We start from the raw sequence: 14,102 nt of genomic DNA, 5'->3' as shown, positions 1-14,102 counted from the left end.
CTAACACAGGTGAGAGCTGAGCTCTTGGTTCAAGCCTGCTATCATAAATGCTACCTGGATATAGCACAGCACACCTGAATCCTCCAACCAGATCACTCTGGATCCTGGAGTCAAGCACACTGATTTAGAGCATTTTACTGACCAAAAACCAAAGCTGGAAGGTTTATCTAAGAATATGTTATGTTTTATCTTATCATAATGAATACATCACGCTTTAAGGTGCACAGATTTGGGGGGAAATATGTGACAATTTATTATCAACAGTTTTAACTTTAACTAACAGTTTTAAAGTTTGTATGTTTAGCTCAATAAGGCTAGCTGTTCCTATTTCCCCACCTGCTTCCTCTTCCCGTGATCGCCCTCTGTGTGTCCGTGTGTGTATATACATATAGTCCCAGTTGAGTCTATATTTGGGTCTTCATTCCTGACATGTTTTTATTGTTGTTCTTATAGCAAAATGATTTTAATTTTGTCTTTTAAATCAAAGTTTTTAAGTTTCACAAAAGGCAGGTTTAGTTGTACAAATATAAATAAAATAACATTATGTGTCTTAAATTATTATTTTATTATTTTATTTACAAAGACACAAGAGCGAAATGCAGATTTCTAATTTAACAAGTTTATTTTGTAGCAGATGCAACATTTTAAATTTGTTTGATTAAAAAAGCAGATGTACCTGGTTCCAGATCTTTAAATGTTTGCACATCCTTAGACATCTGTGGCAGTAAATTTATTACTTTGGGTTTGAGGCTGATGGTTTTTTTAAGCTTTCATTTTGCTGATATTTAATAGGCCAAGAAAATCTTAATTGACATTTTAATCAGCCTGTGCAGACGTAATTATTTGCACAGGCTGGTTTAACAGCTACTGTATGACTATGACTGGATTGATCTGTTAAGGCAGGGGTGGGCAATTCCAGGCCTCGAGGGCCGGTGTCCCTGCAGGTTTTAGATGTGTCCTTGAACCAACACAGCTGATTTAAATGGCTAAATTAGCTCCTCAACATGTCCTGAAGTTCTCCAGAGGCCTGGTAATGAACTAATCATGTGATTCAGGTGTGTTGACCCAAGGTGAGATCTAAAATCTGCAGGACACCGGCCCTCGGGGCCTGGAATTGCCCACCCCTGTGTTAAGGGCTCCTTCTGGCCCTCCCCCTTAATCTAAATACAAACCACACATCAAACAATCCTGCATCAGTTTGGAGTCATTTGATGAAACACAACTTTAGCAATATGAATCTTTAGAAAAACTCTCAGATGGACTGAGGATCTCCAAATATTTAGCCTAATTAATTTTGGGTAATTAGCTGTTTAAGCAACTTAACACATATGTAGCTAATTAAACTGCTAAAACTACTGGAGGTGGGTGAATCTGTGGCTTCTGGGGGATCCCCGTGCAGTTTGCCTTGTTGGTAATCCACTCTTGTGCAGTGTGTGGCACCATGGCCAATACCGTCTGCAAGGAGAGGATTACCTCTTCTTAATTGGTTTTTCAAGAGATGTTTTTAGCTACTTAGAGTAACCTGGACATGGAGTAACTCGATCTGAAGACGGAGAGCACTGACACAATAATATTATTCATGATTACCACAGAATAACACTTCTATACACTTAATATAAATATATGCCATGGTTTGTTTTACTTAGAATGTTTTATGACTTTCAAAAGCTGCAAAGAAAACTCTTCTATTTGTCGTATTTTATGTGTATTTGCGTTTAATTTGTGAGTCTGAGAACAAGCTACTAATATTCGTTGTGTTAAAATTTGCATTTTAACACAGACATCACAGCGTCAGTCTGCAGAATCACTGAACAGATGTGGGAATATAACTTTCAGATTTATATTTTTTGACCTGACTGACTTAAAGAAGGTTTCTCGGGTGCAACAAAAGGCTTTACAAATCTTTCCAATACACTGTAGTAAGTAATTTTGCCAGTACTGGGATGCTAAGTCAGTGCATTCAATTTGATTTCTGTCTAAATCTATCCAGAAGCAGCCTGCCTTGCTGTTATGTAAGGGCAAGAGAGGATGAGAGTAACTGACCTCAGTACTGAAAGCATGTGGTGGAAACAGGATGAAAGGATTTGCAGGTTTCTGAGCTTGCTTAGTCAGAAAGGTTCATGCACAATAGTCCGCACTGAGTTTGATTATGATTTCCACTCACATTTTATTTTGGTTTCATGTTCTAGACACAGAAAAATAAAAAACCTCTGTGTGTCTCCCATGTTTAGAAGTTATCCTTACAGTGTAAATATCATAGTTGCATACATTTAAACCACTCACACTCCAGTTCATTTAACTCAACTTCCAAACTGCAATAAAACAATAAATAACTCAAAGATGATGAATGGTTATTTGCTGGACTACTGTTTGACCTCATTTGACCCAGAAAACCTAGATAATGCACCCTAATGACGCATGCGCCATTAGCGTGCTGCCTGCTGTAACCCATAATTTCCTTCGGGATTAATAAAGTATTCTGATTCTGATTCTAAGACCATGTGCATGCAGATGGATGAGTGATGTAATGAGCTCACAGGGGGGGGAATGGTGGTCAACACAACAAGTCAGACAAGGTGGAGACTTCATGCATCATGCCTGAGGGTGGAGTTAAGATGCACAGATTATGACTGTTATAATCTCTTGTGTGGAATAAAATACTCTCACCAATAGTGTTCAGGACAGCTAGTATATACAAGAAAACGTGCAACTTACATCAAAAAGACTAAATGCTGAGCACGTTTTTGGACTCCAAACTCAGAGGGAATTTTTTTTAAAACACAAAACATTACAAAGGGCAGTGAAACAGTTTTAAAGGTAGATTCTTGTCCTGATCACTTCACATCCTTGGTTAACAAGTCCTTTGTTTCACCTGTAAACTACTGAAGTCTGCATAGGGTCTAATCTGCATAGGGATTAATATACTACTGCCTCAGCACAACGACAAGTAAAGGTTACTTTCATTTTAATCAAATGCTTTTAGTGTTGTTTGATACATACATATATATATGTATGTGCAGATTAACATATTCCCATGACGCATTCGCTGTCCAGATTACACCACACATAACTGCTGAATTACACAGAATACTGGTGGTTATATTCTGTGTTTTCCATTAAGATTTAGCCCAAACTTTCACATTGCTTGTCTGGTATTTTCAAATCTATTTTGGAAAAGCAATTTTTAAAAACTCCCACCTGAAATCCACCTCAGACTCTCATCGTCTGTCCTTCCGCGTCTGATTAATCCGACAAAAGTCTCATTTGGCGTTTAATAATCTGTGAAAACTCAGCATTTCGATGAAAAAATAGCGACAAACGTTGAAACAAAAGAAGTCAGACTGCATGCTTTATCCAGAGACAATCACATAATCTCACCCGCCGTGCCCTCTCTGCGGCGGGTGACAGCAGCTCCCTCAAATCCAAGGAGGGCCGTGCGTCGCAGGCGGCGCGCACCATGCGCAATGTGTCCTGCCCATTATCCGCATTAGCTGGAATTACACTGAGAGTCTAGGGCTGTAGTGGAGAGTGAATCTAAGCAGGCTCCTCTCTCTGAACACTCAGTTTACTCATTTTTAGGTTGAAGCAGAGATTAAATGGACAAAACCTGAAGCCTCTTCACACAAACTTATTAATACAGTATTTTAGGGGATATTAATGACCTTTATATGTTAATAACTTCCAGGAGAACACCAGAATGTCTTGATATTGCCTTCCTAATTCTTAATAATTCACAATAAACCATGATTTACTATTTCTTTAATATTATATCTTATTTTAATAGATTCAGTTCTGCAGCTTCTGTCGTTTTGTTAATAAAATCTTAAATTTTTTTAATACGGTTCCTTTTTTTCTGCTCTCTAAATTACATTGTTGTACTACTGTTTGCCTGCTCTTGTGCAGAGGTGCATACTGTTGAAGTGAAAATGAGTAATATGCATCTCTCCCATTTGACCCAGATTAGCATGCTGTAATCTGTAACATGGAGATTAACTCATCAGATCTGTGACCAGTTGTGTTTATTTTGGCTGGAGCTGTTTTTATTATGCCACTTGGTCACAACTCCATCTGGCACTGTACTAAACAAAATCTCCTGAAATGTAAACAGAAGCGTTATAACCCCAACCAATGGGAATATGTGATTGGTAGTGTCTGTGAAAAAGTTCTGCCCAGATTTGCATGAAAGTGTGAGCAAGATTTTGCCCAATAATTGGACATTTTGCACCATATCATCACAAATGCCCGTCACCCTGAAATAGGAAGAATATCACAAGCGATCCTAGTCCTTCTAAATCCAAAGACTTGACTGATGTATGGTGTGGAGTGTGCTTTTAACCGTGGCAGAAGTATGCCATCTCACACTGTTCTTTGTTCACACTGTTCCCTCAGTAACAGAAAGTCTTCATAGAAACAACATGAGCCAAAGTAAGCGCTGAAGTCATTTATTAAACACTTAAATAAAGCCATTTGAAGCATTATTTATCCAATAACTCCAGACATCTCCAGGCTGAGGTGTCCGAAAGGTGGACGCTCACTGTGTCACCAATTTATCTCTTTCACTCAAGACTTTCTTTTCAATCTTTAAAGTCTGATTGATGCCAAATTAAAACAAAGACTGCATCCAGTCCATTTACAGTCGTTTGCTGTTCCACTTGGCTCTCGATCTGAAAGTCACCAGTCCCAGTAATGTCCTCTGTAGCTCTACGTGGCCTCCTCTGCTTTAGGAGCTGCCTCTGCGCTTCCATCCGAGCTCTGCTGTTTGATATACTGCTGGAGCAGCTGTGACAGGTGGGCCGGGTGGCGCTGCAGCAGGTAAGCTGTGTGGGAAGTCAGCATGGAGAGCCCGCTCACCACCTCGCCCTGGATGACAGTCATTGACGGCAGTTTGGAGTAGCTCACGATGCCCTGTGCACTCAGCAGCGTGTTGTCTATGCAGGCTCCTGATGAAAGAAGAGCAAAGATCATTACAGATATTTGCAATGGATTCCTTCCATTTCTGGACTGATCTGAAATCTGTTTTACAGAGACAGGCTTCAGCTGGCAAAATATTATCTGTTTAATTTTACAAACAGTTTTTAACACCGGTTCACAAACTTGGGTTAATAAGCGTGATTTGGTGCAGATTCAGTGTTGGAGGGTTTGAAAACACACTTTCATTTAAGGAAGTGAACATGCAGACAAAGCGAACGTCTGTAGAGGACAGACTGAATTTGGGCCACAGTATCCTTGTGTACACTCACAGTACACTTGGCATTTTCTAGATGAGAGGCAGTAACTGCTTATCCCATCTAACTGGATCCCTAACTTCATCTATCAACCGATTGTGCTCCAAGGTTAGACCCAAGCAGGATGTGGAACCTTATCTCAACCCACAGCCCCAAACAGTCACCAGCAGAAGACTGACGAGTTAATTTAGAAGACAATTTAGCTCAACTTTTCCTGAACTCATTTCATGGTTCCCGAGGCATCATAACAATATCCAATGCTAATTATTCCTCGCACGTGGATAAACGTACCCAGGAGTGTCATCTGTGGGCTGCCCCTCAGAGTCGTCAGCATCTCTTTCACCTTCGGCTCTTTGCTAACAAACATAACCGTTGGGCCGACGAACAGAAGACCCATGTTGCAGTAAATGGAGTCACTCAGGAACGACCGCACGACCTGAAAACAAACAACTGTGAATTAGAAGATTAATGATCCTTGATGTGAAATTGTGCAGCAGGATGTTCTTCTATATGAAGGACGCTGTGAGCTAAAAAGCTGCAGACAGAAACAACAACTCAAAGTTTATCGTCTTATGTATCATCAGAAAATGATTTATTGTTGCTGTTATAGTTTATGTAAAGTATAAGGGATGATCCTGGGTGCCATCAGACAGTGAACAAATTCAGTCGTTACGCTGGGCGTCGACTTGACATTGGTTACACTTTTCAGAAGGTGCACATCAGGTTACGTGGAAGGTTAAGGCGTGGTTAAGTAAGTTATGACATAGATTCCCCACAGAAGTCTAAATCACGCATTAGAAGTATTACAGGACTACTCATCCATGGAGTGTGCAGCTGTCAACATTCAAGAGAATATAATCCACGCCTTGTTGTCCTTTCTGACCCTAAAAATGTTACCAAAAACACCGTCTATTACTTAGATTTGGATTAATGAAAGCTGTTTTATTATGTTATTATTCAGAAACATCTCAAACGTATTTGATTCCCGATAAATAGGAAATGTCACAGAATCAACAACGTCAGTCTTACCTTGTTGGGGAAGAACTTGACTGTGATGTTGTGTTTATAAAGTCTGTGCCTGAGAGTCATCATGTCTTCAGCACTGCTGCTGCTGTTCTGGACCACGGCGATCATTTTACAATCCTCAAACAACTTCTTCAACTCCCTCTTCATTAGTAAGGTCAAATCATTATCCTGAAGGAATGAGACGGAAGAGATTGACACTCAGTAAAGCACGAGACCTGCAGACCAAACCAGGAAAAAAAAGACTACTACTTGAACAAAAGGACATAAGTGCATGCTTTCAAAATCTGCTTGAAGTAACAAAATAAAAGCCCAATTAATTCTGTAATGTGTAAAATTCTGGTTCCAAAAAATGTTTTTATCATTTACCTACTGAGCAGCAGAAAATATATCGTATTTTACTGTAAAAGATGAAGCTTTCAGGTAAAAATAACCTCATCTTTGAAAATGGTGAGAGTAGCTAAAGTTCTGAATAAGCTTTACATCTATCAGAGTTGTATACACAGTTGTTATGCTACTTTTTAAAAAAGACATCCAAAGCAACAGACAGTACACAAGAGTGCAGGCAGGGTGGTGACATGTGTCGAGGTGACAGAAGCATAGCAGTACAAGTAAAAGGTAAGATTTTAAAGAGGTTAGTGAGACCTGCTATGATGTATGGTTTGGAAACTATAGTACTGACAAAAAGACTGGAGGCCAAGTTTAAGATGTAAAGATTTTCATTGGGAATGAGCGGGATGGACAGGATTAGAAATGAGTACATGGGAAGGACAACTTAGAGGGGTAAGGTTAAGAAGGTTTGGACATGTTTAGAGGTGGGATAGTGGATATACTGAACAAAGGATCGTGAAGATGGAGCTGCAAGCAAGAAGAAAAGAGGGAGAGCACAGAGACAATTAGTGAAGGAGGACATGAAGAGGGTTGGTGTGACAGAGGAGAATGCTCTGTCACATCATGGGATAGGGTAGGGTAACCGTGCAAGTTAAAGGTTTCATAATGACCAAGCGAAAAATAAATATGACAATATTGCAAATATTTAAATGAAACCAACTTTTCCAGTTACCTTGCAAATTAAATACAAAGTGCAGATGTGGAAGATAAAGTTTATCACGTCCTTAAGCACGTGTACAAACACTGTTGTATATTCCCATTTCTTTTGCAACAGTTATTAAACTGCTCCATCAGCTGCTGACTGCCTGGTAAAAGTTGTTTGGGATGCAATGCCAAATGCCTGTTTTTAAGCAACATATTTCAAAGGTTTTGTAAACCTAAGCCAATCCAAGAAATAAGCACACAATGCTGAGCAGTCCTATATGAAGTGAGACTTGTTCCGATCGTGCAGGCTTTCAGTAAAAGGCTGAACATGCTGGTGTGTTACCTCCTGGACGTGTTTGGTCTGGGACGGGTAAGCGCCTGGAGGAAACTCCCGTGCGGGGGGGATGTACTGAGTAACCGCTAGCAGCTTCTGTTTCTGGATGTGCAGAGGCTTCCTGTGGCGAGTCACAGCCTTGGACCCGTGTCGGACACTCTGTGTGAGGGGAAGCCATCCTGAAAGCCACAAATGTCAGGTAAATGTCTGCTGTACAACCTGTCAGTGAGCGCTGCGGAGCTAACATCGACTAACTGAGCGTAATAACAGCTAAAAACGGAGTCCCCGCTAACGCTACTAACAGTAGCTAGTTGCTGAAAATTAGACAGACTAACCAGAACCGCAATGTTTAAAAAAAAAAAAAAGAAAAAGTAATGGTATAAGTATAGTACTTTACCCTGTTTTGGCAGCAATTTCGAACACAAGGTCGCCGCCATCTTTCACAGGAAAACGTCGTTATTCAGGAAAGTGACGAACGCATGCGTGCTGCGTTTACTGACATGTCGGCAAAAAGAAAACCTTCCTCATATTTAACAAACTTTAAGCGTAAAAAGAAAACAAAATTACCTAAATGAAGCTGTGCTTTGTGATGAACACGTCGGAAAACATTTAAAAACTGATAACCTGTATCCATATACGTATTATCGAAATAATTTGGCTAAAATAATAAGCAAATTGCTGCAATGCCGGAGAAGAGACTCCGATTGGGCTTGTACGCGAACGCGTCCTAGCGTGATGACGCACAATTACCGACGTTCAGGTTTTTTTTGTTTTGTTTTTGTTTGCATTTTTAGTTCATATGAAAATAAATCCGTAGATTACATAGTTTCTAAATAAGTAGAGTAAAGTGATTTTAAAATCGATGATTTTCTTACAGCATTCTTTTGCGTAACATTTTACGTAAGGGAGCGTTACGTCAGCGTGTGTTTTACAGGCATGAGGCGCATACTCAGTACGATTATATTGAGACATATTTGCTTTATTGGAGGAAATCTGCCCTCTCGTGCCACTAGGATAGTAGGGCTGCCGCGCGTTTTTACCTCGAAATACTGCAGCGGAACCAGTATGGACCTGAGTAACATGAGGAAGAGGTACAAAGGAGATCTGGAGGTGAGAAACTGCTGAGTTACCTGCGTTGGGATACAGTGTATTGAGTCATGTAACTGAAGCCACTCTGTCAGTGTTGTGCAAATGCAAGGTCACGATATGAACCCTGAATTAGATGTGCAAAAAAGATACAGTGAGTGTGCACAGCTGGAATCTAATCTGGCTGCCATGGATGGAGTCTGTGACCAGATCCCACTGCGTTAAATGTTTCCGTATGGGTTGCGTCTTACTTCAGTGAAGTACCGGAGTACCTGGATAAAAAGCCACGCAGGCACATTGAGGTCATTGAGACTTAACACAGAAAGGCCCCAGGAGGTTCAAAACAGGGAAGTTATTGCTGTGAGGGACACTGCTATCCTTGTTTTTGTTTTTAAGCACGTTTCGTGTGAGATTCATATGAACTGATATCATTTAATGAAAACACACACCCCTGTGTAGTACTGAAAAATGACCACAACAACAACAAAAAATTGATGAATGGTGTGCTGTCACCACCATTAAAATGGGACATCCTAGCTGTAGCTGTAGATGATGCCACACACTTTTATCCTTTGTCCCTCATCCCACATATTCAGATGATATCCCACATATTGGTTGGCTCTAGTATTTAAAACCATTACCCATAAAATCTGGCTTAGATCTTCCCGGATAAAGTGCCAGTTAACAGTTTTTTTCACTTATCCCATGCTTAACAGGGAAAAGTGCAAGGGAAGTCACTACAAAGTCATGAGCTCTGCAGATTTCTGCAGGATATGATGTATAGAAACTACCAAAAAGAGAAGGAAAAACTACTGAGTGGGTCAAGCCTGTGAAATAATATGGGTTTAAGAATACTATCAAGCAAAAATCTTCCTTTTATTCTTATTGTTTGGAAAGTTGCATTCAGATAAAAGGCTGTGTAATTATTGTCCCACACAAATTTACTTTTAGGAAGTTTGCATCTGGTCACGCTGTATACAGCTGGAGAAAGCAGGTGTTCCCCAGATGTTTCACACCTCAGCTTTGACCTCTAAATAGGAGATATTTCTCTGGCATGTTTAAAAGCGATAAACACAATTGAATAATTAATTAAATCGTAATTATACTGCCTACAGCCTGTACTCACTATAATCCAAAAGCATCAGTGAATCATTTGAATCCTGCATTATGTAAAAGTGGCTGTTTTCCTGTGTTGTTTTTTTACACCTGTATCGGTTGTTTTGTTTCCAGTGCTTTGAGGAGAGTCAGCTCGTGTCTCTCGACCCCATCAAGCAGTTTGGAAACTGGTTTGATGAAGCCACCAAGTGTCCTGAAATAGGAGAGTCCAATGCTATGTGCCTCGCCACTGCCACCAAGTAAGAAACGCTGCCCCCCGAACAGATTGGAGCTGATTTCTTTTCACAGTTTTGTACAATTAATCGTATCTGTTGTGTACTCAGGGATGGACGTCCGTCCGCTCGCATGGTCCTCCTGAAAGGTTACAGCAGTGAAGGTTTCCGTTTCTTCACCAACTATGAGAGCAGAAAGGGCTGCGAGCTGGTAAGAAGCATCTTTATCGCTGACTCTGTCAGCAGCCGTCTACATCCATGCTCTGCTTCTTTTGCCCTCAGGTGGTTTTGAATAAATGTGTAATTCTTCCTGTTTCCTGTGTTATTGTCTCACAGATATTGCATTACTGTGTTTAAATGCTATTATTGAGTCCAGCTCTTTTGCTTTTATCAATAATGTATTTCTTAAGCGAGTAGTTAGCAGGCACAAAAAATTACAAATCAACATCTGTATCAGTCATACAAACAAAAATGGCACCAATTCACTGGTTTGAGCTTTGGAAATACATTTCTATGACTTTGGGGACAATAAACTCTTTATCTTTGGATTTTTGCCCATAATTTATGCAGAACACGTTATCAAGCCATTTCTTTGCTTTAGAGTTTCAAAGGGTTTTTGATGCCTTCATGAGCCAAGGCTGAGATGGTTTTAGCGCGCACAGACGAGGGATAGTGGATATAATGGACAAAATATAATGACTATGGAGCTGCCAGGCAGGAAGAAAAGAAGAAGACCACACAGAAGGTTCATGTTAGATGCCAGTTATAGGGTGAGATGGAAGCAGGTGATCCACTGATTTTAGACATCTTTAAAAAAAACATTAGAAAATGCATTTTTATTCTTTGACTTTTACTGATACTTTTACTGATAAGTACTGATTGCTTTCTGAAGACTTTGTTTTTATTATTCTAAATAAAAATTATATCGCGGGAATTTTTTATTCATCAGGTTTCAAATGTTTTGCATGAATTTTGATATGCATTGTCTCCTTTTTGTCTTAAATCAAATACTGACACTTGTCGCCCCTTGTTGATAAAGTCTGCCTCCATCTCACCCTGTGTCCAGCATCCTCCACTGTCACAACAACCCTATGCATATCTTCCTTCACTTCATCCATGAATCTTTAAGGCTTCTTCTGTGTTGTCGGGTCCTCTGATCACTTTCTTCTCCACAGGAGAGCAATCCGCATGCATGCCTGGTCTTCTACTGGGAACCACTGAACAGACAGGTGCAGAAACCTTAATTTTACTATTACGTTTTAATATTACGTTCTTATTTAAACTTTTTATTTTCATAGTAAATGTAAGTTAAATTTAATTTTGATTTTCAGATTCGCATTGAAGGCACCGTGGAGCGGATCCCCTACCAGAGCTCCTGCGATTATTTCCACTCCCGGCCAAAGAGCAGCCAGGTCGGCGCTGTCGTGAGCCGACAAAGCACTACTGTGCCTAACAGAGATGTAAGCGCCGAAGCTGCTCCACCTGCACGTTGTAGGTGATGCGTACAATGTCTAAGTCTCAGTTTTCACAATTTCTTTCAGTATCTGAGGCAGAAAAATGCAGAACTGGAGGAGAAGTACAAGGACACAGAGGTGCCTATGCCTGATTACTGGTAAACCTTTGCTCTTAATTAAAGTTAATAACATGTTGGTACGGCTTCTTAAAGCTTTTTCGGTTCGTTGCCTTTAACTGTCCCATGATTTTCTTTTCCAATAGGGGCGGCTACATCGTAAAGCCTTTTTCAATCGAGTTCTGGCAGGGACAGACAAACAGACTTCACGACCGCATCGTCTTCACCAAGCTGAAGGACGGAGAGTCCGAGCTGGGAGAGTTTCAGCACGCTGCAGAGGGAGGCTGGGTGTACCAGCGACTGTCCCCATGAGGAGCATCAGCAGGCTGTGAAATAAAGGAGAAGGACATGTTTCATCTCGACTATCACTGATTTAAAAAGATCACCATCTTTACCTCACATTAATAACCTTGCATAGGTGCTGTTGTGCGCAGTTTATCAACAAGCCAAATGTCACTGTGCTGTTTTTGAGGTGAACCATGTGTGCTAAGTGGATAAGTGGAGCAGTGTGGTGCAATCTGACTGTGCAACGTTTGTGCAATGCTTTGTAATGGAAAAGGGGCACTGGCCTGAAAAAGTGGAGCAAACTTTACCCACTCAAAATAGTGATTAACAGTATGGCTGTGGTTGTTTAACAGTGCAGTCGTTGACCTTCTAGGACATGAAAACTGTTTCTTATTTCTTAAAAAGCACAATCTGTTCCACTCATCAACACTTAGCTGCTGTTCTTCTCCATTGGTGTGATTATTTCTGTACAGGTGTGTAGTTTTCTAAAGAAAATATGGAAAATTGTTTGAGTTTAGCTCGCTGTGTTAAGTTTCTTGATTTCTTTGAGAGAAAAGATTCAAATCCCCCAAAATTATGCATGGTGGCCACTTCATTAGGTACAGCTAAACGGTCATATCCAATCTAGTGCGACTGTTGCTTTTAGGCTGTCCAAAGGTTTGGGGTTTTTACATGGACATTACCACAAATCTATCGGCACTGACTTCATAGTTGTTGGTGGTCATGAAATGCATCGTTAATGGAAGAAAAGTGTGACTGTTTTGCTAATTATGCATTCAGAACATCATCTTTGGCCATAACCTGAACAATAAATCTAAAAATGAATTTAGAGGCTTTTATATGGGGAATATGAGAGCGTGCTCAATGTGTCATCTTAGAATTTATGACAAAGAGAGCTTGTTCCTCATGAGAAAACTAATATTTGTTTCAAATTCATTGTTGTCTCTAGACAGAGTTTACTGCCTCAGTCGTGTTAGCAACTCGTGAAAAAATCACAAGTCTGTTAACTGAACAACTAAAGTATATTTTTCTTCTAATTGGTGACAAATACGATTTTACACTTACAAATGGAAAATATGTGACCTGTACTGGTGGTTAACTTAATTTAAATTGATTGTATCAGTCTTAAATCTATGGCAGTGTCTCTGCAGTGACTGCCTTTTAATAGTGAGATTAAAAGAGCACGTGATGTCATTTGTGCCAACTGTTGTGTGTCCTGTATTGTTTGAGGATGAAATTGTGGTATATAGCTTGAAGTAACTGTGGGAAAATAGCTATTAATAAAGTTTTAATTTGCAACTGAGGACAGAGTGTGCGTTTGACCAGCAGATGTCAGTAGCACAGCTAACACAAACACCAAGATTCAGCGAAACACGATCACTCAGAATCACTAGAAACATGCAATATTCTCATGGATTAACTGTTGACTTGTGGATTTCTGTGAATCACTCGATGATATCTGTCATTTTCTCAGCTAACAGCAGGGCAGCTCCACTACAAAATGCAGAAGCAGACCACAGGGTGTCAAATATCACCCTGCTTACTATCACCATGTCAACAAAACAGGCTGAACAGCTCACTAACCCCAAAGAACGACCTCACCAAGATCATCGCGTTTAAACAGGCCACCATCTCCATGTTAACAGCTCTCCTCGCTGTAGACTCCAGCACAAACAGAAGAAAATCTTACATGTTTACAACTTTTATATTTATTACAAACAAAAAAGCATCTCAGAAAAAAAATTACAGACAGCATTTCTTGTTGTTGATGTGTCACATGCAATGGCTGCAGGAGTTATTTGGACAGTTAAACCAACAAAACAGCATGAAGTTAATTCACAATGACATAAACAGATATTTGATTCGTACAAAAGCACAATTAGCATACCCAAGTCATGTTTTCTGATATGATTGTATCCATAAATTGTACCGCGGTCACCTGGGGCAACCTCCAGGCTCGAAAAACAAAGCCAAAACCTGCAGTTCCTCTAAAAGCCTGGCTCCAGAAATGAGTCAGTCTGAATTTACAGCTTGAATTTTGTCCCTGTAGCTAATTCTCCCCTTAACAGCAACTATGAGAGGATGATTTTCTTTTAAAGAACTGACTTTTTTAAAGCATATTAAGGCTTAAAGCTTGCATTATTACGGTTGTGGCTGGAGTGACAGACATTGATATAGGCAACTGTAGCTTGCCATGTACATTTCAAAACATCTAA

At 40.0% G+C, this 14,102-nt stretch overlaps 2 protein-coding genes across 2 annotated transcripts; one reads left to right on the top strand and one right to left on the bottom strand.

Moving 5' to 3' along the window:
• Positions 1-4,426: 4,426 nt before the first annotated feature.
• On the bottom strand, positions 4,427-8,151 carry mrpl10 (mitochondrial ribosomal protein L10). Its single transcript, XM_040013991.1, has 5 exons — positions 8,015-8,151; positions 7,627-7,796; positions 6,255-6,419; positions 5,517-5,661; positions 4,427-4,940 (listed from the first exon to the last, which is right to left on the bottom strand). Exons 1-5 carry the CDS (start codon positions 8,052-8,054, stop codon positions 4,702-4,704), a joined length of 759 nt encoding a protein of 252 aa, XP_039869925.1. The 5' UTR covers positions 8,055-8,151; the 3' UTR covers positions 4,427-4,701.
• A 276-nt stretch (positions 8,152-8,427) lies between these two features.
• Positions 8,428-13,190, top strand: pnpo (pyridoxamine 5'-phosphate oxidase). The gene is made up of 7 exons (XM_040013990.1): positions 8,428-8,727; positions 9,934-10,058; positions 10,143-10,242; positions 11,207-11,260; positions 11,363-11,491; positions 11,573-11,643; positions 11,748-13,190. The coding sequence occupies exons 1-7, from the start codon at positions 8,554-8,556 to the stop codon at positions 11,911-11,913; spliced, it is 819 nt and encodes a 272-aa protein (XP_039869924.1). The 5' UTR covers positions 8,428-8,553; the 3' UTR covers positions 11,914-13,190.
• The last annotated feature ends 912 nt before the right edge of the window (positions 13,191-14,102 follow it).

This window comes from Simochromis diagramma, unplaced genomic scaffold (assembly GCF_900408965.1).
Source record: "Simochromis diagramma unplaced genomic scaffold, fSimDia1.1 OVJJ01000669.1, whole genome shotgun sequence".
Taxonomy (NCBI): domain Eukaryota; kingdom Metazoa; phylum Chordata; class Actinopteri; order Cichliformes; family Cichlidae; genus Simochromis; species Simochromis diagramma.
The sequence above is the reverse complement of the archived record's forward strand: the minus strand, read 5'-3'. Positions and strand labels throughout refer to the sequence as shown.